Source organism: Papio anubis, chromosome 7, assembly GCF_008728515.1.
Source record: "Papio anubis isolate 15944 chromosome 7, Panubis1.0, whole genome shotgun sequence".
Classification (NCBI taxonomy): domain Eukaryota; kingdom Metazoa; phylum Chordata; class Mammalia; order Primates; family Cercopithecidae; genus Papio; species Papio anubis.
The window spans coordinates 120,829,490-120,854,857 of record NC_044982.1 but is presented as its reverse complement, the minus strand read 5'-3'; the positions used below and the strand labels follow the sequence as shown (position 1 = coordinate 120,854,857).

The 25,368-nt window shown below is 53.3% G+C and overlaps 1 protein-coding gene across 1 annotated transcript in view; it reads right to left on the bottom strand.

Annotated features, from left to right (window-relative positions):
* Positions 1 to 381: 381 nt before the first annotated feature.
* Positions 382 to 25,368, bottom strand: part of ITGA11 (integrin subunit alpha 11) — a 133,908-nt gene continuing 108,921 nt past the window's right edge. The window contains exons 18-30 of the mRNA XM_003901113.5: positions 23,940 to 24,050; positions 20,305 to 20,390; positions 19,082 to 19,289; positions 16,164 to 16,262; positions 14,572 to 14,648; positions 12,716 to 12,805; positions 11,711 to 11,801; positions 9,964 to 10,077; positions 9,672 to 9,758; positions 6,332 to 6,442; positions 6,094 to 6,189; positions 2,835 to 2,948; positions 382 to 2,192 (exon numbers count right to left, since the gene is read on the bottom strand). Of these exons, the coding sequence (XP_003901162.3) occupies positions 2,121 to 2,192; positions 2,835 to 2,948; positions 6,094 to 6,189; positions 6,332 to 6,442; positions 9,672 to 9,758; positions 9,964 to 10,077; positions 11,711 to 11,801; positions 12,716 to 12,805; positions 14,572 to 14,648; positions 16,164 to 16,262; positions 19,082 to 19,289; positions 20,305 to 20,390; positions 23,940 to 24,050 (1,356 nt within the window). The 3' untranslated portion in view covers positions 382 to 2,120. The remainder of the gene's footprint in view (positions 2,193 to 2,834; positions 2,949 to 6,093; positions 6,190 to 6,331; positions 6,443 to 9,671; positions 9,759 to 9,963; positions 10,078 to 11,710; positions 11,802 to 12,715; positions 12,806 to 14,571; positions 14,649 to 16,163; positions 16,263 to 19,081; positions 19,290 to 20,304; positions 20,391 to 23,939; positions 24,051 to 25,368) is intronic.

The window sequence follows — 25,368 nt, the reverse complement described above, 5'->3', positions numbered from 1 at the left end:
AAGAGCATTCTCTCAGATCTGATGGTATTTGATGGAAGACTTGGTGCTAAATCAAACAATGCACTTGTGAATGGGGGTTCATTAGTTCTTATTTAGCCAGGTTACCCCATTCATAAGAGTGATGACTGAAATGGAATATGATTTAGCAACATTTCCTTCTGATTCTATTAGAAGGCAATGGGTTTTGATACTCAAATTTTAGTTTCACCATTTTCACCTTTTGCTGCACATCAAGCCCTTCTGAGGCTGCGCTCGGATGACAGAATCTGGCTTGGGAGACAGCAGTCCTAGGTTTAGCTTTGGTTCTGCTGTGGGAGCCTAGGGCTCTCTCTGGTGCTCAGTGTCCTCATTTATGCAAAAACAAGATCAAATTATTTCCACGGTTCTACTTATTGGGATTCCAAGACATGAATGGCACAAGAACAGAATGGAGACGCCTTGGTTGAAGTCAGAGTGTAAGAGGGTTAACAATGAAACTGGCCTGGAGAAGTCTGGGAGGCGTGAGAGGGAAGAGCTGGAACCAAGGGCAGAAGCTACAGTGAAACATTTGGGTCCTAACCATCCACACTGGCCATAGATGGAAGGGCGATCTTGGGAGAGAGAGCACTCCACCCCTGGAGACGCCACACAGAAGCCAGGCAGCCACTTGGAGGGCATGTTGTGGGCAGCAAATAGCAGATGAGTCCCTTCCGACATGTAGCGGGGAGAAAGCAAGGAACCCCCTCAGCTACTTCCTCTCCTTCAAAGCGGAGTGTGGCTCACTGTGATGTGCTCTGCCCACAGAATGGGATGTCAGTGCTTGGTTGTTTTTAAACACTGTATTTTTAATTTTTCAAAAATATTCACGACAGTAAAGGTCGTACTGTGCACAGGGGGACAGATGCCTTTGATGTGTCCCCCTTTCATTTCTACCTCAAAACAAGGTTAAGGCATAAATTACTCCGCTGGGCAGCAGGCATGCCCCTTGTCCTTGGGGCATTATCACTGGTCATACCACTTGTCCTGGGGGCCGGCGGATGAGATATTTGCCACCGAGGCTGCACAGGCTCCAGGAGTCCTTGCACGTGCTTTATTCAGTGCATTCCAGAGGGCACCCCTCAACAGCGCTGGCCAAGCCCTTCCCTGTGCACTGGTTGGCATAAGGGAAGGATGGGAGGCAGTGTGTATGTGTAGGGAGGGGCTGATACAGGGAGGGGAGGCTCCCCACCCCTACACCTGCTGCCCAGCTGCAGCCGGGCCAGTGCGTCCATGTCTAGGGGCAGCCTGCAGCAAGAAGACATGTGGGAATGCACAGCCCCAGGGATTGTGTCATCCACATGCTTCCCATGAGGTACCTGGGAACAAAAGTGGCCTGGGAGGGTTGGCAGCTGAGAGCAAGGGGCCACAATTGGTGGGGGAATGTGTGAGTTGCGGTCAACGTGAATGCACGTGGGTGCAGAGCCCGGCTGCCTCTCATCTCAGGGCAGCGTCCAGTATCCTGGTCCCACTTGTCTGGCCATCAGTCTCCGCATCTCAGAGTCTTTCTTCATCCCTGGCTCGCAGCTGTCGCCATCAAGCCCTTGGGCTTGGGTTCATTCTTCGGGAGCCCCAGGGGCCTATCTATGGGGAAGGGAGTGGGTATGACTTGGGAGCCAATGGAGGGGTGGGAAGGGTGAGAGAAAAGGGCAGACTTCAGATCTGTTCTGTCTTGGGTCCTTCTGGAACTAGAGGCCTGGAGTGTGCAGATTGGGTTCGTATTTACAGTCTTCCTCCCTGGGTTTCTTTGAAGGATGGGGATAATTACGAATTCCTAGCACCTTAGTAGCTGGGGCAGCAAATGCCCTCCAGAGAGCCTGAGGGAGGCCTTGGCGTGGGCCTGGGTGTGTGTGTGGGGGTGTGTCCCTTTAAATCCCTAGGGGTCTGTGTTGAAGGTGTCCCAGCCTCCCAGCAGGGCAGTTCCACTGAAAACCAGCTTGAGTTCCATTCTGGAGGGAGCAGGCGCCATTGCTCAGGAGATGAGGTCAAGTGCAAAGCCAGCTGGCTTCCTCTCCGCTCCAGCTCGGTGGGGCCACAGGCCTGGGTCTGAACACTGCCTGGACAGGTGTCCTGGCCCCCATCAACTCAAAGTCTCCTCTGGAGCCTCACTCCAGCACTTTGGGGGTGGGGTCCAGACCAGGCTCCCTCCTGCGCCTGGCACTTTTAAAGAAGCCGAGCTGTGAGGAAGCAAAGGGAGACGTCTCAGAGGAGGACAGGGTGGACAAGGCCTACCCCTGCTTTCCCTCCACTACCCTTCCTCGAGATTCCTCCCTCAGGGCTTCCTTGAGTACCCCAGCTCCTTCTGAGCACCCCTCCTCCAGAACTGCCTCTGTGGACTGGAACACAGTGGATGAGACCGTGGGCGGCATACAAGAAGTCATGCTGGCTCCCACACCTTGCTGTGTGACCAGCCCCAGCCAACATCCCTCTCTGGGCCTCCTTCATCTGTAGCACGAGGAGGCTGAGACAAGGGGTTTGTAACCAGAGCTTCAGAGACAGAGATGGACTTTGGGAGGTTTGTTAACAGCTTGACATTGTTGGAGAAATTTTGTGCAGTTGTTTGTACTTGCTTTTTTTTTCTTTCTCTATTAATAGGAACCTTAGTTCTCATCAGGTTCTCAAAGGCACCCACAGATAGGTCAGAGCCGTAGTCTGAGTGCCCTGTGTTGGCCCTAACCAATGTGTCTGCTGTGGTGAGGGGGTGGGGTGCCAGCTCCCTTGGAGAGGAGAACATGGCAGCGGCCACGAAGCTCCAGGGGCTGGAGCCTGAGCCCACCAGCCAGGATGCTGCTCCTTCCCTCCCCTGCGGGGGCCCTCACCTTCCACAGTGCCAGGACCAGCAGGGCCAGCAGCAAGAGGCCCCCCAGGGTGCTGCCCACAATGATCCAGATGGGGACCTGCCAGTCCTCTTGCTTGGAGATCTCAAACACGATCTGCAAAGGGATGGGGGCCAGGCCAACAGCATTACTGTTCTGGGGCTGGGGTGGCAGCATGGGAGGGGCAGGAGGGTGGAGACAGCTGGCACCTGGTGGGAGAGCTGCATCCTCTTCTTCAGGGGGATGCCAGAGGGATGGGTGGACAGGCCAGCCGAGGCCTCAGGACGACCAGCACCTGAACAGCCGACACTGGGTTCAGTGGCCCAGGTGATCCCGCCTCCTTGAGACACTTGCTGCCTTTGGCCTCAGGCCCCACCACTCCCTGGATCCTCCTCCCACCACATGGGCTACTCCTTCTCCCTTTGCTGCCTCCGCATTGCCTCCCGCACTTCTAAAGGTCAGTGTGTCCCGCGGTTCAGTCCTTGCACCTCTTCTTTTTCTAGAGTCACTTCCTGGGTGAACTCAGGGCTGACTTTCCCACGAGTCACGGTAGGCATGGTGCCAAGGCCCATAACACTTTTAGGAGCCCATGAAAATGTTTACATTTCTTTTTAAATTAGAGGAAAAAATGGAATAAAATCCAGCTTGGATAACATTTTTTTGTCTTTGTGCCAACACAGTTATAAACCATAATTTTAAATATTTTTTTCCCGTGGAGAAAGGCGTCCCAAAGGCAAAAGTGGCCAGGGCTGGGAAGGTCAGAAAGCAAGTCCAGGCCAGCTCCCTCAGTCCTGTGGCTATCACCGTCTACACGCCGACTGCTCTCACATTTCTGTCTTCCGCCTGGATTCTCCACTGAATTCCAGGCTCATACCGACCGTCTCCTGGCCTGCCTGGCAACTGTAACAGGCCCCTAACCAAGCTCTTAACACCCCAGCCCCTCAAGCCTGCTCCTTCCAGTTCTTTCTCACCTAAGCAAATGGCAGCACTATCCCCCCACACTGCTTAGGCCAGAAGCCACATATCCATCACTGACCCTAACTCTCACCCACACGGAGCCCAGCAACAAAGTGTGTCCACTCTATCTTGGAAACACCTGGAATGTGGCCACTCCTCCTACCTCCTGGACCTGAGCGCCCTCACATCTCCTCTGGAGACTACAGCGCTGCCCGACTGCCTCACCTCTGCAGTCTGTTCTCAGCACAGCAGCTAGAGGGATCCTTCTAACCAGGAAGGCAGGCCCATGCTCTGCTCTGCTCAAGCTCGCTCGGAGTAAAAAGTGCAGTCCTGGCCCTGGCCTGCAAGGCCCTCCCCTTTCTGGTCCCACCTGTCTTGCTGACCTCACTTCCTGCTCCCTCTCACTCTACTCTAGACTCCGGCCACCTGGCCTCCAACATGCATGCCATGGCGTGCCTGCTGCAGGCACTGCTATTCCCTCTGCCTGCAAGAGTTTTCCTCACACAGCCGCAAGACATTTCTGTCTTCCTCATGGTCTCTGTCTGATGTCACTTTATTGGAAAGGCTTTTCCCACCTCCCCTGTATAATACAGCGCCCCCTGGCACTCCACCCTTAGATGTGTGCCTTTTTCTGGGTGGCCCTTATCACCAGTTGATAATGTTTATATTTATGTTTATTGCCCGCCTAGAATGTCAGCTGTAGGAGAGCGGGGGCATTGTTTTGTCCCTGCTCTATCCTCAGAACCTGGAACTGTGCCGGGAATGCAGCAGGAGCTCAGCTAACATGTGGAGTGAACGGACCACCCGCAACAGCAGACAGGGCCCTGCTTTGGCCACTGACTCGCTGTTCAACTTGAGGCGAGTCACTGTCCCTCCTGCCTCATCTCACATGCCTCGGTGTGCATACCTGAGAGATGGGGGTGGCGACAGTGCCTCACAGTGTTGTGAGGTCTGTCACCATGTTGGGCACACAGCTGGGGGCCAGCAAATGGCAGGGCCCTTATGTGTGCTCTTTCTGTCCCTCAAGGCGGGTACCTGGCTATGCCTCCCCAGCGCTGGCACCTAGCACAGAGCCCAGCATACAGGGGCTTAATTTCGGGGTTGCTGGATTTCTAAAAGAGAAGTGAGGCATCTACAGAGTATAAGAGGAATTTTTGGGGCGGTTGAGTGGGGGTGGAAGAAGGAAAAGTCACCTAAAAGACAAGCATCAATGTGAGAAGAAGGGTTCTCTCTCTGTCTCTCTGTCTCTCTGTCTCTCTCAATCCCTGTACGTGTAGGGTATATGTGTGTGTGGGGGTGCCTGTACCATACCTCCCTCTCTTGGATGCTGGGAACATTCCAGCATCTTTCAAGATTCGGTTCAAACAGTCTCCAGAAAGCTTTCCAGGGACGTCTCTCGCTCTGAACCGCTCCCCTAGGCCAGTGCTCACCCCCAGACTGCGCTCACCCCCAGACTTCACTCACCCGTTTATTGTCCCTGTTCCCCTGCCTGCCTAATTTATCCCCGTTTCCCCTTTTGGGGCCGAAGGAGTCGTAGGAGAGACACCCAACAAATGCCAAACGAATGAACACACAACACAGCTCCTTAGGTGGATCCTGATACCCCTCTGCCTGGCATCCCTCTGCCCTATTGTGATTGGTTTTTGTTGGATTGTTTTATAAGGGATGCTTCCTGACCCCGCCTCTTTGCTCTCCAGCATCTCCCTGGGGTCGGGATGGGAGCTTACTCCGCCTCTGTAACAGGAACACTCGCCTGGAGCCCAGGCTGGCATTTCTGGGGTGTGGCCAGTGGAGGGCAGCAGCGTCCCACGCCCGGCTGCCCTGTCTATTTCCACAGGACTGGGCTTTGCTTGCTTGCTTGCTTTCACAAATGTATTTCTTTTCTTTTTTCTTCCTTTGCTACTTCTTCCAGGAATGGGCTTTTCTTTAAGACCTCACTTCTCGTTGGGTCTCACACAGAGTCTCACTCCTTTCCCGGACCCCGAATGAAGCCAGTGTGATCTGTAACAACCTGCTTTTACCCAACTAATAAAGAGGCCAATACCGAGGCATCTCCCATCCTTTGGTTTTCACAAATTCAGTTCACACTAGACCTCTGGACCTTCCCTAGTGTTGCCCCTGAGGCCCATTTGTCTTGCTTTTTCCCCTCTCCTCAGCGGCCGCCCTAACAGCCCTCAGGTCTGCCTGATTCTCTGCTGCTGGGACATGCAGCCAGGGGTTGTAGGAAAACTCTAGAAGGGTGCGGCCAACCCTTTCCCAAGCTGTCTGGCCTAAGCCCAGTTCTGCAGGGCTCCCAGGGGCTCACCTGGCGGCTGGGATCCTCCTCACGGAAGATGAAGGGGCTGTGGAACTGCCTCTGCAAGGCTGCGTTGACCATGATTTTCATGGATTTGTACTTGAGCTGTGCAATCAGAGGGCTCGTCAGAAGCTGGCCTGGAAGCTTTTCTTCCCGTCCCCTCCCCAGGCAGCCCCAGGTGGAAGACATCCCAACAGCCACCCCCTTTCCCTTCTTCCTTCCAGCGCAACCCAGGGGCTCTACTTACTGCTTTTAGGGACCTCAACCACAGGTTCCCCAGTAGATGGAAATTGATTTCCTGGTTGGGGGCCAGCCGTATATTGCAATTGATGGAGACGACATCAGAGTTGCTGTGATTCTGAAAGAGAAGATGGGTCTCAGGGCTGAGCTGCTGGGCTAGGGGTGCAGGGGGCGGCAACACTGCTTGAATGACTGGGGCTCTGTTCCTGGGGGCAGATGCAGAGGACAGGGGACAAGGAGAAATTTGGGAGTGGGGGACATGTGCACTGTGCCTGCCAGGGGATGACTGAAGGACAAATGAAGGACGGTATATCTGATGCTCCAGTTGAAGCTGTGCATTGTGACCGGCCTGGGTATATTCCAGGGACAGAACTTTGGTTCAACATTAGGGAATCTATAAATGTTTCCCATCACCATATAAACACATTAAGATAAAAAATTCTATGATCGCTGCAACAGATGCAGAAAAAGTATTTTAGGAAGTCCAACTTCTGTTCATGATAAAAACTCCCAGGGAACTTCCTGAATCAGATAAAAGGGGTCTTCATAAAGTTCATGGAAAATGTGTATTACGGAAAAACTATGCATGGATTCCAAAACTTTTTTTGCACCAAAATAAACTCGTATTAACTTGTTGTAACCTATGTGAACACGATCTAGTTTGAGGCACTAAGAAGGACATCAGTTTGAAAACAGCCCCTATCAGAGCAACATGAGTTCTGCTAAAATTGAAGCAAAAACAAACATCAAATTTATGGCGAAACTTGAGTGGAAAAACAGTGAAATCATTGATGCATTATAAAAAGTTGATGGGGATGATATCACAAAGAAATCAGCAGTTTGCAAATGGATAACTTGTTTTAAGAAGGGACTAGAGGGCCAGGTGTGGTGGCTCACGCCTGTAATCCAAGCACTTTGGGAGGCTGAAGCAGGCAGATCACAAGGTCAGGAGACTGAGACCATCCTGGCTAACACAGTAAAACCCCGTCTCTATTTAAAAAAATACAAACAGTTAGCCAGGCGTGGTGGCATGTGCCTGTAATCCCAACTACTTAGGAGGCTGAGGCAGGAGAATCACTTGAACCCGGGAGACGGAGGTTGCAGTGAACCGAGATCACACCATTGCACTCCAGCTGGGTGACTGAGCAAGACTCAGTCTCAAAAAAAAAAAAAAAAAAGGAGGGGTTAGAGGACATTGACACTGAAGATGGAGCTTGCAGCAGATCATTCATATCAATTTGTGAGGAAAAAAATAATCTCGTCCAGGCCCTCACTGAAGAAGCCTGACGATTAACAGCAGAACCATTAGCCAACGCTATAGACATCTCAGTTGGCTTAGTTGACATGATTCTGACTGAAAAATTAAAGTTGAGCAAAATTTCCACTTGACGGGTGCCCAATCTGTTGCACCCAGATCAGCTGCAGAAAAGAGCAGAACTTTCAATGGAAATTTTAAACAAGTGGCATCAAGATCCTGAAGCATTTCTTCAAATAATTATAACAGATAAAAGGTGTCTTTGCCAGTACCATCCTGAAGACAAAGCACAAAAAAAGCAGTGGCTACCAAGAGGTGGATGTGGTCCAGTCAAAGCAAACGCAGATCAGTCAAGAGCAAAGGTCATGGCAACAGTTTTTCGGAATGCTCAGAACATTTTGCTTGTTGACTTTCTGGAGGGCCAAAGAAAGAGAACATCTGGTTATTACAACAGTGTTGTGAGAAAGTTAGCCAAAGCTTTAGCAGAAAAATGGCTGGGAAAATGTTGCCAGAGAGTCCTTCTCCACCATGACAATGCTCCTGCTCGCTCCTCTCAAAGGAATTTCAAAAAGTTTGTGGAAAAATGGAATTAAAAGATAAACATTAAAAATTAAATTTTACTTCTCAACATAAGCTCCATCAAGTTCAAAACACTTTTGTAAGCCATGATACCAACCATTCAGTCCATTCTTAAATAACTAAGCATCCTGGGAATTTAACCATGTCAATGCAGTCCTTTTTTTTTTTTTGAGACAGAGTCTTGCTCTGTTGCCCAGGCTAGAGTAGAGTGGCACGATCTCGGCTCACTGCAACTTCTGCCACCCGGGTTCAAGCGATTCTCTTGCCTCAGCCTCCCAAGTAGCTGGGACTACAGATGCACGCCACCACACCTAGCTAATTTTTGTACATTTAGTAGAGATGAGGTTTCACTATGTGGGCCAGGCTGGTCTCGAGCTCCTGACCTCATGATCCGCCTGCCTCGGCCCCCCAAAGTGCTTGGACAACAGGCACGAGCCACTGTGCATGGCCTAATGCAGTGTTTTTTTAACATTATTAGCTGAGGAAAAATGGGTGTCCTTTAAATATATATTTTTAAGATTTAACAAACCAAAAGAAGTTAGAAGGAACCAAATCAGGACTGGAAGGTGGATGCCTAATGATTTTGAAATCCCCTCATGTGTGACGCCTATAGCAATGATCATATTTAACAATCAAAATCAAAATAAATTCCTTTAAGTCATCATGATTAAGGTAATCCTGATGATTCTGTCATCATCATATCTATTTACCATTGCACTGGAGGTCTTAGCTAGAGTAATACCACAAGATCATTTATAATATAAGGATTAAGCGGAGAAGCTAACGTTGATGGGAAACCCAATCTTCAAACAGAATTTATTAGGTGAAAGTTGCTAGTGTTGCTGCCTCGCTGCCCACCTCAACCCCAATGCAGCCCAAATCTTTGGCAAAGCACGCTACCCTCAATAAGTGTTTTGTGGGGGGCACTTGTCTGGGGGAAGTAAAATTAAAACAGCGAAGATTGTTGTCTGGGTAAAGAACAGTGGAAGCAGGGTGAGAAACTGGTATCTGGAGGCAGAGGCAACCCTGAGAAAGCAAACGGAAATAAGCAGGTGTTTCGGGAGGGCTGTGGAAATTGAAGCTGATCTGCATTCCATCTCTAGGGCAGGAGGCCCCAGCTGATGCGGCCAAATGTCTCCAGTACAAGCCACGTGTGTGTTCCGCTGTTCCGCTTCTCTCTGCTTCTCTGTACCCTACGGGCCCGCTTGGCCCAGGTGCAAGTCCACTGTCCCCACCCCTTTCTGCTCGTTTGCCTGACACACCGCAGGCTGTGACCTTGGCTTCTCAGACACTCACTCTGTGGGTTTGTCCCACTCCCTGTGAGATGGGGGACTCACACAGGCCAAGAAGTCTTTTCCTCCTTCAGTTTTTTCTTGGTTTGGGGCTGGGTACATCTAGGTGCTCAGTAAGCTCTTATTGACAAGCTGTTGGATCAGGAGGGAAATGGCCCCCGGAGCGCTGGCGGCACGCCTCTAACCCCAACCACTGTGGCTCTCTGCATGGGGGCACTCACCAGCTGCGGAGCACGACTCAAGTCTTCCTCCATTGGGGTGGGCCGGTACTCAGTGCTGTTCCCCCAGATGTTACAGGACGTGTTCGCCTACATAAAGGACACGGACACACACACACACAGCCTCACAACCAGCTCTGGCAGACGCAGGTTCCCAGAGATGTATCTTTTCTCCTCCTCTAGCCCTGGCCCTGGAGAAGGGAGCTGGGGTCTGGGAACCTGGGGACACACGTAGGGGGAATGTCTGTCTCCTTCTGGTCCCCTCCCCTGAGCCGGCGCCCAAGGGCATCGGTACCTGGTCGGTGAGGAAGTCCCTCAGCTTCAGCAGGCGGTTGCCGCCCCTGGTGGCGATGGGAACGGTGATCTTCATCATCACCCCGTGGATGGGGAACAAGCCCAGGTTCTGGATCTGTGGCCCGAGATGGGGGGGTGTCAGCACAGTCAGTTGAGGGGGGCGGAAAACAAGGTCCACAGGGGCCAACCAGCCCCTGGGGGTGGCAATTCCCCCACCAGGCCTGGGAAAAAGGCCCACTCAAGGCCCCTGGTGTTTTCGCTGTGGAAGCTCCTACACTCTGTCAAATTGTGGCCGGGGACTGCACAGACAAGTGCAAGAAAGCCTGAGAGGGGAGGGGTGGCTGGAAGCTGAAGACAAGCCAGTGGGGATCCAGAGGCCGGAGAGCAGGGGCCACCTCCATTTTCTTTTCTTCTTTTTTTATGAGACTGAGTCTCGCTCTATGACCCAGGCTGGGAGGCTCTCACTGTGTGCCCGGGCCTCGGGTTCGGCACCCTCCCGCCTCAGCCTCCTGAGTAGCTGGGACTACAGGCGCCCGCCACCACCCGCTAATTTTTGTAGTTTCAGTAGAGACAGGGTTTCACCGTGTTAGCCAGGATGGTCTCGATCTCCTGACCTCATGATCTGCCTGCCCCAGCCTCCCCAAGTGCTGGGATTACAGGCGTGAGCCACTGTGCCCAGTCCACCTGCATTTTCAACTCTTTTTGGCTGGGGTGGGATTTTGTAGAGGCCAGGGGTGAAGACGGTGACAGCAATGAATGCATTATGAGATGGAATCATTAATTAACAAAGGATGTATTACTAAATAGCGAGTGTGTGATTGTTCACATTCTAGCAGTGTCACATTTAGTGCCAGAGCAGCAGTGATTCTAAGCAGGAGTTTGGAATCAGAAAGACCAGGAATCTAATCCTGGGCCCCCACTACCTATGAGCTATGTGGCCCTGAGCAGCTTACTAGGCCTCTCTTGAACAAGCCATGCAGGGCTCAGTGTGTCTGAAGTCCAGTATCCAGCTGTCAACCTGTCCTCAGCTTTCACGCAGCCTAGGAGAAGTTGATAAACTTACAGCAGTTCAGGGTTGAGGGAGCTATCAGGACCCACTGTAGCAGAGGCTGCTGAGTTGCCTCCTAACTCTCATTCTCCCTTTTTCCTTAGTGACAGAACTGAGACTAAAAGCCACATTTCCCAGCCTCCCTTACAGCTGAATCACAACGTTCTGGATAAAGAGAGGTCACTGGAAGAGTGAGGAACTGCCAGGGAGGTCCCTTAATAAAGAGGGAGCATGCTCTTCTCCCCTTCCTCCTTCCTGCTGCCTGGAATGAGAACGTGATGGCTGGAGCTGCAGCCATCTTGTACTGTGAGGCAAACTGGAGGCTGGTAAGTTCACGCCAAGGATGGTGGAATAGAAGACCCACTCCTGGATGACTCTGTGAAGCTGCCAACTCTGGACTTCTTTTGTGGGAGAGAGTAAACCCTAGTGTGTTTAAACAACTGTTTAAAAATTTTTTTAAAGAATTTTAGGTAACCACACCCTATCTCCACCCATATGTTTCCCACTGCAGTCCAGTTGTTTTTCGGAAGACTGAGAGGCCCAGAGAGGGGCAGTGACGTGCCTAAAGTCGCACAGTGGGTGGGTGTCAGGGTTGAGACTGGACTCCGGGCACTAGTGATGATTCCACATTCCTCCCCTCCGGGATGGGGGTGCTCAGATCCCATCGTTCCCCCTCCACCCGGCTCCCCTCCAGCCTCACCCTGAAGATGCAGCTGAAGGGAGGCCCGATACCATCGTATCTCTCCAGCGAGCTATTGGGCTTGACCTCGTAGTGGCTCAGGCTGCTCCTCCTGCAGAGACAGAGGACAGGGCTGTCGTGAGCTCAGTCAGTGCTGGCTGGAATGACAGATGAATGAAAGAGGGAGACGGCATGTGCCGGCCTCCCCCGGGCCACAAAAAACAGGTTCCCTCTTGTGTCGGTTGGGAGTGAGTGTCATGTTGGAAGGACTCTGAGCCTTCGCAGGAATCAGCGCTGCCATGAGTGAGCAATGTCTGCCTCCTGAGTGGGTGGGCGTGAGTCAGAAAAGCCAGTTATTTCATCCCTGCCCCAGCCTGTTTGCCTAGGGGTGTAGCTGCTTTTCGGAGCGACCGTGCCACTGTGCTGCCTTCCACCCTCTAGGGATGGCTGGTGTGGGAGGGCCTGAGCTTCCTCTTCGTATCTGCTGTTCTGCCCTGACTTCTCCATCTGTCCGTGAGCTCTCAGAGGACAGGGGCTGTTTCCTTCGTCCGATTGGGGGCCAGTAGCGTACCAAAGGGGCGGGGGTGGGAGCAGTCTGTCTTTTGGGGAGGAGTCTTTTCCCACTGACGTTGTTTAGATGTGCTGGCGTAAGATGATAATAAAAAGCAGATTGACTTATGACAGATATTATTACTGTTTTTAAATTCTCTACAGACCATGCATCCACTTGTTGCCTATGCCAGGGCTGGACGCCTCCCACTGCCCCCACCCTCCCTTCTTGCCCCTGCTGGGAGCTCCCCAGGGCCAGGCCTGTGTCTCCTCCTTCCTCTATTTTGATATCCCCTCCCGATATTGGATGGGGAGCTGCACTCTCTGACCCATCAGGGACACTCTTGGCTCCATCCATAGTCCCTTAGTGCGGGCGTCTGGCCCTATTAGGGCTCATCAGAGGGTACCCCCCCTTAGGCCTCCATCTTCCCACTCTCCATGCCTTCCCTCTCCTGGGGCCCCTGGAGCCCGGCCCACCTGGTGAAGAGGACGTCAGCCTCGTATTTAAGGTGGAAGCGTAGAGGGGCCACGTTGTCTTCCTTGGTGCTGTCCCGCTCGTTACTGTCACTGCAGGGAGAGCCAGGCAGCAGGGTCAGGAAGGGGTTCAGCACAGGCAGCGGGAAGGGTCTGAGGCAGACTGTGGAAGGAGCAGCTGGCTTATCTGGGGCTGATGGGCACCAGACAGGTCAGACAGGAAACCTGAGGCATCTCCTAGGAGAGGAAGGGCCAGAAGTGGGGATGGATGACACCAGCTCTACCTGCTGCCCCTTTAGGTGGAGTCAGGGGAGGGCTCTGGACTGCATCTGGGAGGCCTGTGCCTGGCCTGGCATGGACGGGACCCCAGCCTGTTTGCCTCCCTCACCGGGCTGCCCGTCGGTCAGGCGGGCCAATCCTGCTGCCTGCTGGATTCTCAGGGTCTGTGGGAGACGACACCTGTGGCAAAGGCTTGCCCACGGAGGAGGGATGGTGAGGAATTCACAGTGGAGTCGTTCATTTATCCCTGGACTGACCGGGGGCAGCTCCTACAGGGCGGCCAGGGGCACTCTGCTGCCATGAGAAGGCTGGGAGTGAAATTCACAGACATCTTCAGGGGGCTTCTGTCCAGTGTACCTCCCTTCATATCTGAGCACCATGAACTACTGGGGCAAATCATTTTAGACATAAACATGTACGATTCTTGCTTGCCACATAGACCGAGTTTGATTCCCTTTGGAAGCCTTACCCCAGGATAGGGGTTTGGTTAGAAAAGGGAGACCCACCACACACAGATGTGCCCCCAGAGCCCCCTCCTACACACACCTAGTTCTCAGACACCGCCCACAGCTGTGCCAGAGACACTGCTCTGCAAGTGCGCGCTCATTTCTCCCGTGAAGACGGGACTGGGTTTTCTAAGAGCAGGGCAGAGCGCAAGGGAGGCCTTGCCAAGTTTGCCACGTGGCGTGTGAGAATTCTACCACAACGCGCAATTCATTTAACTGTAGCTGGGACGCGAGCACATGTGGGGTGTGAGTGCCCAGTGCTTCTGTGACCTCTGACCTGCGTGTGTGTGTGCTGCAATGTTAGTGTTCGGTTTGTCTGTGGTATTTATTTCTTAGCTAAGGATTTTTGCCATTTGTAAGGCTCCACAGTGGACAGAATCCCTCTGTCCTTCCCCACATAGAGGTAATTCTGCACAAAAGAGACATGTATTTACTACTGACACAAAGTGATTCATGGTGTCAGCATATAGCAAGCTACCTCTGAGAGACCTGGGAGACAGACAGACAGACAGGAAGACCCACACAGAGTAACAAAAGGCCTCTTAAAAATGGGAGAGAGGTGACTAGGACAGGAAGAGCCCTGGATGGGGAATAGGATGAGTAGTGTTCAGCTTCCAGCTGCACAATTCACTGCTGTGTGTCCTTGGGAAATTCACTCACCCTCTCCGAGCCTCTCTTTTCTTAACTTGGAAGATGGTGTGGGGAATAACCCCTGCTTTGATGATCTTAAGGGGCCTCTGTGAGGACTGAGATTTTTGTCTGTATAATGCTTTATAACCGTAGGGTTTGTGAATTACTACTGTATACAGGGTTGTCTAAAAGTAAAGGGCTGACGTTATTATTTATCATCCAAAGAATGAAGAGCGGTGGCAACACAAGGGGCAGCAGGTTGGCCCACACCTGCAACAGATGCCGGTTCACCTCCCCACTCCATTCCCTCCACTCAAGGTTGGGGCAGTGAGGGACAGGGCGTGGGGCTGCGGACTCAGTGTTGGGAGGAGCAGTCGCTAGCAGCCAGAGAACTGGGCCCCAGAGTAGCAAGCTTGGGGGAGAGGGAGCAGGCACGGCCCTGACCTGCCTGCAGCGAGCTCGATCTCCAGGTGGTGTAGGAAGATGGATTTGCTGAACTCAAAATCAAGACGGAAAGCCACCTGCAAGGAAGCGGTCGCATGTCTGGGCATTGCCGGGACCAGCCCCGCCCACTCCCCACAGCCCACTCCCCACAGCCCCCTGCCAGGCTTGGGGTGGGAGAGCTTGCTAGGGGGTTGGGGAACTGCTGGCTGGGAACAGGCTTGGAAAGGGAGGACCAGGTGCTAGAGAACGTGAGCTGAGCTTCAGGGCTGCTGTGGGGACACAGCCAAAGACAACAGCTCCCACAGTGGGGTTTCTCGGGGCTGAGCCAGACTCCTCCCTCTTCCTCTTCTTTTGTTTTTAACAAAAGGCAACCAGAAAGCAGCAAGTCCAGCTCCAGACTCTGTCTGCAGGATTTTTAGGGTAGGGGGCCTTGACGGCAGGAAGGGCCGACGGCCATTACAGGATGTAGGGGCCAGAAGCGTTTGGTAGGACCGCCTCACCCACCTCTTCTTTGTGCGTGATGGGGAGGGGATGGCCCAGAGAGGGATGAGGGCCAGTGGCCACCCAGCAGGCGTCTGCCCCTTGTCTGGCAGTGCTCCTGCCGCACTGCTGACCTGGGCCCTGATGCTCCCCCTGCCCTTTGCCCCGCGGTGGGGAAACATGCGACCCTCCTCGCCTCCTCCCCGCCCCGCCTGGGGGCATTACTGGGACTTTGCACAGACACCTGCTTCTCTCCCAGGTCTCACCCTCACGAGATGAGGAGACCTCAGCGGCCCCTTCTCCACAGCAGTGGCTGGGCATGGGTGGGGAAGCCTGGGCTGTGTCCTGCTCCATCCCCACTCCAGAGCTCCTGGGTTTGTCGGCGCCTCAAACCAGAAACTACACCTTCGACTTGTTTCTCACCAGGGAGGTGCTTTGCTAAGGAGCCCTCATCCCCGCTCCCATTTCTTCCACTTTCCCCAGCCGTGCAGACCCTGCTCCTGGGAGCACTGCTGCTGCCTAGCTGGCTCCTGCCACGGCTCCTCTCTGATTCCCAAGTCCAAGCAGCTTGGCCTCAATTAGATCTTCTCCTGCTCCAGAACCTTCTGTGGCTGCCCACTGTCCAGGGCTGATGTCCAAACACTCCCTGCGATCTGGTGTCTCCCTCCCTTTCCCAGCTACTTTGCTTCTCCCTTCACACACCCACCCTCTATTCACATGAGCTCTTAAGCACAGTTGGGTGGTAGGTGCTCATGAAATGGTAGTTTCTCTCCCCATCCCTCCCCATACACAGCACAGTGGCAGAGGCCAGAAATCTGAAAAACTTGTGAGGGTGCAGAACAGTGGGACTGGCTAAGGGCAGGTGGGAGACTAGTGGCTGGGAGTGGTAGGAATTCTCTCTGAGTTAAAGGATGGGCTGCTAGCCTGGGGATGGCTGGCTAATTTGGTCACTTGCATGTCATTTCATGGGAGAAAAGACAAATAAAAGCCACCTCAGGCCTCCCACCCCTCCCTGGTCTTCTGTTCACTCCTGTTGCTCTTGCCTCTCTCCCCAAACTCCCTGTGCCTCCCAGTGCCCACCCTGGCCCTCCCCGACTGTCCCCAGCCTCAACCTTGGCCTTGGCCCTGAAGAAGGGGTAGCTGACATTGCAGACTTTCTTCTGGAGCCTCCTTTCCTCGTTCACGCACTCGATGTTACCGTCCGAGTCCTCCTGGAGGTGGGTGGCAGACATCATGGCAGCAGTTAGGTGGGGCCTGGGACCAGGTCTGGAGGCTCCCTTACCCCCAGCCTGCACCCCCCTCCGCAGGGGCTGCCTCAGCCCCTGATACCCATACGGAAGCCCGGACCACAGCCCTTCTGACGTCTGAGATCCCAGAGGCCCCAGAGGCTGCGGTGTGACTTGGTGCCTGGTACTTGGCTTCACACGGGGCGGGACACACTCAGAGGCTGTTGGGCGGTGGCAGGAGAATGGCAGGGGCTCATGTATGCGTCTCATTTTGCTCATCTGTTAAATGGGGATGACAGTAACTATCTCATCTAGTTGTTATGAGGATTACATGATGCGATGCACATAAATGCAGCGCCTATCCCATGTCCTGCCTATTGTCATCACTCGTATGTGGCAGCTACTGTTAGGATGATTATTCGTCCCTGCTGTGGGCTCTGCACTGTTGGGCATTACCTGGGCACACAGCTGTGCATGTCTCTGGGCATGCATGCACCCGTGCGAATGTGAGCCTGTGTCTGTGGAGACTCTGTGTGTGTCTGCATGTCAGTGCATGTGTGTGCATGTACCTGCTGCATGTATACTGAGCATGTGCTTTTCCCTGACGAATATGTAGGCATTGTGTTTTCGCATGTGTGTGCAAAAAGTGTGTGATCAGACTAACACATCTGCATTTGGCTGAGAGGGGTGCTTTCTCTACTAGAGTTCCCCTTGGCTGGATGTTGCAGAGAGAGAGGAGAGGAATGCCGACCTCACAGCCATGAGCGTTTCCTGGGTTGGGGATGGGTGGCGGCACCTGTGAAGGTGGCAGGCTCCAGGCTAGCCCTGCACCCCACCTGCTGTGTGTGGGGACACAGCACTTCATAGAACGTGTCTCCCACTTCTCTTTACCTCCACTCACTTCCAAAAGCTCTTCTGAGCCACAGAAACTAGCTCCGTGATTCCCTCCCCAGGGTTAGGAGCAGGCACGGGACTGGCCTTGTGAAGTCTGGGCCAGGGAAGCAGGGGAAGGCGGATGCTGGTGTGGGGCTTGATTTCCTCCGTATACCTGAAATCCAGACAGACACAAGTCCCTGGGCAGGAGGGGACTTTGAGAGACCATCAGGTGGGCTCTTCATCATCAGTCTGGCCTGTCACTCTGGGCAGTGGAGAGGGAGTGGGGTTGGGGCCCAGGCCTGGGCCTGACAGAAGGGACTGTGGCTGCAGATAGGCCTTGAGGTCTATTTGAGGATGGGGGAGCCCACTGAGGAGGAACGGGGGGCATGAGCAGGCAGCTCCTCGCTTTCCTGGGGTGGCCTCCCTCCACTCAGCTTCCCCTCCTGGCTGCAGGAACTGCTCCTGTGTGTGTGGCAAGCAAGGGGGGCGCTCGGGGAGGGGTGCTGGGCAGCGGTTCTGGGGTGGAGAGGACAGCCTGGCCCAGCACCTGTCTTGCCCGGGACACTGGGTTCCACATTGACACTGAGATCCTCGAGGACAGAGGCTGTGTGTGTGGGTCCTGGGACCCCCAACACGCACACATGACATTGATGTCTGAGTTTACTCAACAAACTTGTCTTGAGGGCCTTCTATGTGCCCAGCTCTGGACACAGACATGGCTAAGACAAGGCTCTTTGCCCCTGGGAGTCGAGGGTTTCAAGAGGCCAGCACTTGGAGACTGATGTTTCTTCAGAGCACACGAAGGGCTGTGCCAGATGCTGTGCGGGCTGGCGGGCCGCCTGTGGCCTTGGAGAGCTTCCGGAAAGATACCCCAGAGAGCAGGGCTGAGGACTATCCTTTATCACAAAGCGCAGGCTCAGGTGCCAGCTGTGGGGCAGGAATTCTGCTCTGCTGCTCACCAGCTGTGTGGTCCCAGGCAAGCCTTAATCCCTCCCTATGCCTCAGTTTCCTCCTCTGTAAAATGGGGACACCACCATCACCACTACCACCACCACTACTGCTATGCCTGAGGCTGCTGCAAGGGTTAAATGTACGCCAAGTGCTAGCACAGCGCTGGACGCCATGAGTGGGCAATACGTGGATGGTCACCGAGTAGGAGCAGGAGCCTGTTGGGCAGAGGAGAGAGGAGTCCCAGGTTGGGGTCATGGTGGGAACGAGCAGGGCGTGCTGGGAACAAGGTGGCCTGTGGCAGGGTTAGGGGAGAAGTGGCAGGAGGTGGATGGGATGGGCCTTGAATGCCACAATGAGGAGTCTGGAGTTTGTTCTGACAGCAGCTGGGAGTGATCAGAAGTTTTAACATGGGGAGGAACTGGTTCTGATTCTCGTCAGAAGGACCTTCAGAGCAAGCCCGCAGGGTGCACTGTTGGTAGAAGGTGTGGATGGCTGGTGGCACACGCGTGGTGTGTGTGCACCTCACCAGGGCCCAGGAGACAGGCTGAAGGGTATTCCTCTCCATGTTCCCAGCGGGCTCAGACTCCCCTGGTGCTGGTGGTTCTCAGCCCTGCCTGCACACTGAAGTCACCAAGGAAGCTTTAAAAGCCTCCCGACACTAGGCCCAAACCCAGAGCAAATCAGTTGGGACCTCCAGAGAAGGAGTCTGGGGCCAAGCTTTTTAAAGCTCTCTTGTGATTCTTTTTAATTTAATTTTATATATTTTTTTGTAGAGATGGGGTCTCACTATGTTGCCCAGGCTGGTCTCAAACTCCTGGGCTCAAGTGATCCTCCCACTTCAGCCTCCCAAAGTGCTAGGATTATAGGCATGAGCCACTGCACCCAGCTTTCTCGTGATTCTAACACCCAGCCCGGACCCCACCTGGCCTTCCTTTTCCTCTGTGCCAGGCAGTCTGGGCAGGTCGCTGAGGTCTTACCTTCTGGATCAAGCTGGCAAACTGCAGGTTTGCTGACTGTGAGATATTTAGGACTGTGCTGTAGGCGTTCTCGCCCCTGTTCTCCAGTGTGGCCTCCACTGCCACTCGCCGGCGTGTGCTCTCTATGATGAAAACTGTGGTGTCGAAGGACAGCGTGTATGTGGAGCAGTCCTGTGTAGGCTTCCTCAGCACCCTCTGGCAGTACTCCCTGAGAACAAGAGAGCACCAGAGATTGGGCAGATGGAATAAGGAAAGCAGGGGTAGAGAGGAGCCCCAGGGTTGGGGCAAAAAGGTGTGTCTGGGCACTTGACTGGCCTCTGCTCATGGGAATAGCCACTGGGAGAAGAGGGGAAATGGATGGCAGGGCTGGAAAGAGCTCACCCTTCAAGACCACTTCCTATTTCAAAGGCCCTTGGTGTCCTCACCATAGAGATCATACCCTCTGCTGAACCCAGAGCTCTTATTTGACCTCACCACTCATGCATCACCACTCCATGCATCCTGTTTCCCTTTTGGCCTTGGCTGCCAGGAAGCTCAGCACTAATGTAGAGATAATCCTTATTTTAGCCTAGCTGGTTAGAATATGTGCTCCATTATCCTTCTACAAGTTTTGAATGTGCTATTTCTTTTTATTGTCTATGTCATGGTATATATGTTTTCTATCTGAATCATCTCATAGTTGGATCAAAGTTGAGCATAAATTATTGGAAAATATGTTATGTAAATTAAGAATACGATATTGTTGATTATTTTCCCTGGTGTGTTCGTTTGTCTCTTCCAGGGGATTGTGGGTCCCCTGCTCCCCCTCTGCTGGTGTCCCTGGCATCCTTCCATCAGAAGGATTGGAAAGCCCAAGGTGTTCAGCCAGCAGGCTCTAGAAGTCACCTCATCTGGGGGCTGAAGGACAAGCATCCAGAACTCTGAGTCCCCTGTCTCTACCTTTCATCTAGTTTGTAATGTGGGCTCCGAAGAAAGGGTTTCTTTTTTTAACAAAATTTGAGATTAGATTAGACTAGTAGTTTCATATTACAGAGGAGACTTTCCTGAGGTTATGCAGGAGTTGGAGGTAGAGCCTGGGCTAGAACACAGGCTCCAAGTCAAGTGTTTGATCCACGCTGTCTGTGAGGAGGACGTCCAGGAAACAATCCAGGGCCCCGGGAGCCCCAGAACCTCTGACAGTGAAGGGGAAGGGGCGAGGGTGGGGGTGCAAGGAGCCAACTCACATGGCCGTGGGCAGGTCACTCCGGGCATCCAGCACAAGGTCAGGGACACAGTGCTCATCCTCATTGCAGCCGTTCCAGAAGGGCACCTGGGCCGGGGAGAGCCAGGTATGGGCAGCTGGGTAGGGACCCGCAACCCCTCGCCCTCAACGTACACCAGCATCTGTCTCCACCACACTAGACATGCGCTGGCTTTCCTGCACTGTCCCCAGACATGACACTGTTCTTTCTTGGGCTTTTCCATAGATGCTTCCCTCTTTAAAACGAGGCTCAAAACTCAGCTCCTCCTGGTTCTCCTCCAGTTCATAACTGAGCTGATAGCACAGAACCCCCACCCCCACTCACCCAGCAGAGCAGTTCTGGTCAATATTTATTGATCATCTACTGTGTGTGGGCAAGGGCTTTGGTACTGGGGATATGAAACAAAGAAGACGCAGCTTCTGCCCTCAGCTCATGGGGAAGATTGGTGTATGAACAAATAACTAGTGTAAAATGTGCGAAAAATCCAAAAAGAAGTGCATGAGGAATAGAAGAGGCAGAGAGGAAAAACAGCTGTTTTGGCCTGTAGGAAGTCAGGGAAGGCTTCAAGGAAGTGACAGTGGGTCAGAGTTCTGAAGGACCGTCAACGTAGCTGGGTGGACCGGGGTGGAGGTGGCGAAGTCCAGGAGGAAGGAGAACCTGATGCAGAGGCCCTGGGGCAGGAGCAGGACTGAGTCGGAAATGATGGGTGGGTCAGTGTTGCTGTGATAAGAGGCACAGGGGTGAGATAGAGGAAGAGATGGTCATGGGCCTGTGTTTACAGGGCCTTGGGGTCATGCCTTGCAACTGGTAGGAGTTGCCAAATGCCTCAGGCAATGAGTGTCCTGACAGACCTGCATACTGAAGGCTGCCCTGGCTGCTGTGGGAGAATGGAGTGAGAAGATGGAGGCTCGAGGCAGGGAGGCTATTGAGGAGGCTGCCCCAACATTCAGGCAAGAGGTGATGCTGGTTTTGGTGCGGTAGTGGGCATGAAAGGAGAAAACAGGTTACTGACCCCAGAGGCGGGATCAATAGGAACCTGGAGGTTGTCGGGGCTGAGGGAGAAAGGGGTCCAGGGTGTCGGCTGAGTTTCTTTTTTATGTATCTGGAAGGATGATCATGGCATTCAGTAATAAAAGCAGGGGTTGGCTGGGCGCGATGGCTCACGCCTGTAATCCCAGCACTGTCGGAGGCCGAGACAGGCAGATCACCTGAGGTCAGGAGTTCGAGACCAACCTGGCCAACATGGTGAAACTTCGTCTCTGCTAAAAAATACAAAAATTAGCCAGGCGTGGTGGTGCACGCCTGTAGTCCCAGCTACTCGGGGGGCTGAGGCAGAAGAATCCCTTGAACTCGGGAGGCAGAGGCTGCAGTGAGCCGAGATTGCGCCACTACACTCCAGCCTGGGCGAAGTGCCTGTGGCCCACCGGGGGCGAGGACTTCAGCAGGCAGCTGGATATTCAAGCCTGGAGCTGAGGGGCGGTAACTGTCACTACCAACAACACAGCCTAAACCAGGGACGAGGAGTCACAGAGTCATGTGTATCTTAAATTCATTACCTTTTCTCGAAGGAGAGCTCTCTGGCCCTCACTCAGATCCATGCGCTCTTGCTTTAGGCATGGATCTACCCATCTCGCCCCTCAGCTCCCCACCGCAAGGTGGATCTGCAGCTAGAAGTAGGCCGACTGCAATGGCAGCCAGCGAAGCCATATCCAGGGGTCGCTGTGGAGCCGTTGGGAAAGGGACTTAGTTCCGGATGGGGGCTTTACGGCATTCTAGCACCAAAGTTCATCCTGGTGACTTCAAGTCTCGAAGAAAAAACTGCCTGCTCCCACTAGGAATACTGTTTAAGAAGTTTGAGAACTATAAAATGACCTTCAGAAAAATTTCTATCTGGCTGATTAAAATAAGTAATTTAATGTAATAAGCAACTGTTACCCTCAATAATATGGAATGGCTCACTTCCCCAAGACGCCAGATCTTATGATATTAGAACAGTGCTGGGCATTTAGTAGAGGCAAAGTAAGACTTTTAGAATGATGGGAAGAATGTGTCTCCCTTGCTGGGGGCTAGAAATCCAGATAAACCAGAGTTTTAGAAACTTAGCTGCTCTTCAAAGTTTTCAGCTCTGTTTCTCACCTTTTCTTTATAAGGTGAGAAAGGGATTTACATGAAGCCGCAACCTGCCTTTCCTGTTTCCCTGCCTTGGTGATGCTGTCAGCTCTCGCGGAACAAAAGCCCATCCTCCCTGTCTCCGCATGTCTGAATCCTGCCTAGCCTTTAAAGTCCGGCCAAAGGCCGCCTCCTCCAGGAAGCCCTGGCCTATCATCTGATTGCTTGATTGTATGTCCTCTGAGTGCATACTGCCTCCTGCCTGGCCTGTGCTGCTCATCCACCTTGCACGGAGATCGTCGATGTCAGAGCAGGGATTACCCTGTGTGTTAATCTGCACTGTGGGCTTCAGCCTGCTTGTGGGGTAAGTGCCATGTACTCATTCATTTGCCATAGTGACTTTGTAATTACTGTGAGAGGACAAACATGACTTAGTGCACCCAGCTTTCCCCTTCTCCGGCTCACTAACGAGGAATCCAACTTCGCCAGCCCAGGGGCGCAGACTTAGGAGGATGGTGGGGAGGTGTGAGGACGGGGGTTTGGCGGGGGACTGTGGGAGGCCTGGGGAGAGGGGTGTGGAGGGGCTGTGGGGGATGATGGGTGTGAAGGAGAGAAGGGGAGGTTTTCAGGGGCATTGCTGCGGACTGTACAGTCCTTTCCTGGTGTTGAAGAAATGCAAGTAAGAACTTGAATAATTCTGAAACTGCTTCCTGGCCAGACTGTGTCACTCACACAGACGTTGCTCAGTGACTGGACCTCACAGAATGGCTTAAGAGTGCCGTGGTGTGTTTAAAAGTTGTCTCCTAAATCCTCAAGGTTCAGGCATTAGCTATTCCATTTTACAACTTTTGCCTGCTCTTACAGCGCAGCAGCAGAATTGATCACTGCCTGACATTTTCCTTGAGTGGGATTTACATGGAGTTGCAGCTGCAGGGGGCATCTGAATGTTAGATGTCAAACATTTTGGATGCCCTAGAGCCAGGGATTAGAAAATGCGGTTGAGGGATGGGGCCGCTTCTTTTTGGAATGCTTAGGAGCTCTGTCAATCAGTTAAAACACTTCTTTTTGCAATACTTAGGAGCTCTGTGAATCAGTTAGTCATCTAACAAGCAGAACTCCGGGCTCTAAGAGTCACTCTCTGGTCTCCATTGTCCTCATCTGTAAAGGAGGGAGGTGGGTGATCAAGATCTCAGGTCCCTTCTCATCCAGTGATTCTTTGTATTTCTCCAGTGCTCACCCCTTATTCCCCTGTGCTGGGGATATGGGGAACCTTGAACAGGAGAAGGCCTGGGCCTTGCCCTTAAGGAATTGATCTGCTAATACTCAGCACAGGCCCCGAGGGAGGTGGGAAGCGGCCACACTGTGGGTTTGCCGGGACAGAAGGTGGGAAGGCGAGGTGAGGGATGGTGTCCTCTGCACCCGGCACACTCAGGCTCTGGCCTTTGGGGAGGAAGTGGAGGTGGGGGTGGGGTTCATGCCTGAGGTGCCTGCCCTGTACCGAGATGTACCGAGACTCTGAGGGTGGTGGGCCAGCCGTCGTCCAGCATGGGGCCATGGTCAGGGTCCTCCAGGGAATACTCGGCTGAGAAAGTCACTGGCTTCACGTAGTCAGCAGTGTCCTGGGGGGTGGAGACGAGGGCAGGGGTGAGGGAGGAGAGAACGTCATTTTATGAGCCAGGACCATGGATGCTGAGATAGAACTTTCACCTTCCTAAGGTGGCAGGGCAGCTGCCCTGTCCCCTCAGGATGAGTCCGCGGGTGGATGGAGGTTTCTAGCGGGTCTGTTGGTGGGAAGAGTGTGCCTCTGTGAAAGGAGCTCCAAGCTCAGCTCATGCCAACCTAGCTGTCTGGCTGTTTCACCAAGCTCCTGCGCATCCTTCAGGGCCAGACTCCCATTGCCCGGATACCTTGGCCTCCGGGAAGCCTGGCAGTGCTGGCCCGCATCCCACCCCACCCACCACTCTGTTCAGACCAGTTACGCCTGCTGCTCACGTAGCATTTGAACCATTTGACTGTGGTCACTCTTCCTTCCCAAGCAAGGAATGGGCCTGGAGCCTCCCAGCATGGCTCTAGCACCGTAACAAGGGCTTCAGCATGTGGAATGGGTGAATGAACAAACTCATGAGCAAGACAGGGGTACTCAGGATGGTTCTGAGCATAGATGGTAAGTAAAAGGGTGGCTTATAGCTGCCTAAAAACTTCCCCTTGGAACTTGCAATCCTGATTATATAAAGGCAGTGGCTCTCAAACCTGAGCTGGTATCAGAGTCCCCTGGGAGCTTGTTAAAATATGGGATGCTGGCCCCATTCCCAGAGTTTCTGAGTCAGAACATGTGAATTTCCAAGTTTGTGGGGAGGGTGAGGATGCTGCTGGTGTGGATGCATCTCAGGGGACCCCTTAACAGGGATGTGCCTTCTCACACCTGCTCACGTCTCTGACCTCTGGCCATTGAACTACTGGGGCCAGGAGGGCTCTGAGTGACCCTGCTTGCATCTCTGAGGCTGGAGCTCTGGATGGAAGTAAACCTGTCATCCTCTTCCTTAGCTATAAAATGGGGCACTAGGCCACTACCCTGCTCGTGACATCACTGGCGCCCCTCTCTGTCTCTCCTCCCGTTTTGTACATGCCACTGCCTCCTGGACCTGGCCCTCAATTGTTAGCTGCTGCCTGCTTATCCCTCCCTTTGGGGCCGTGCCCCCCACTGGCTGCTCCTGGTTCTCTCTGCTGGACCTACTGAGCCCACCTTCCTTCCCTCGGCATCTGAGAGTGGCAGGATAAGAGGTTTTGGAAGGAGGTCCAGTGAGGTGGTGTGTAGCATGTCTCTGGGGCATGAGGTGGGAATGTGGAGTGGCCAAGTTCAGGGGATACAGACCCCGGCTGGCTTCCTGAGGTCTGCTGGGGGCTCAGAACCAGCCAGGCACCAGGTGGACTCTCTGC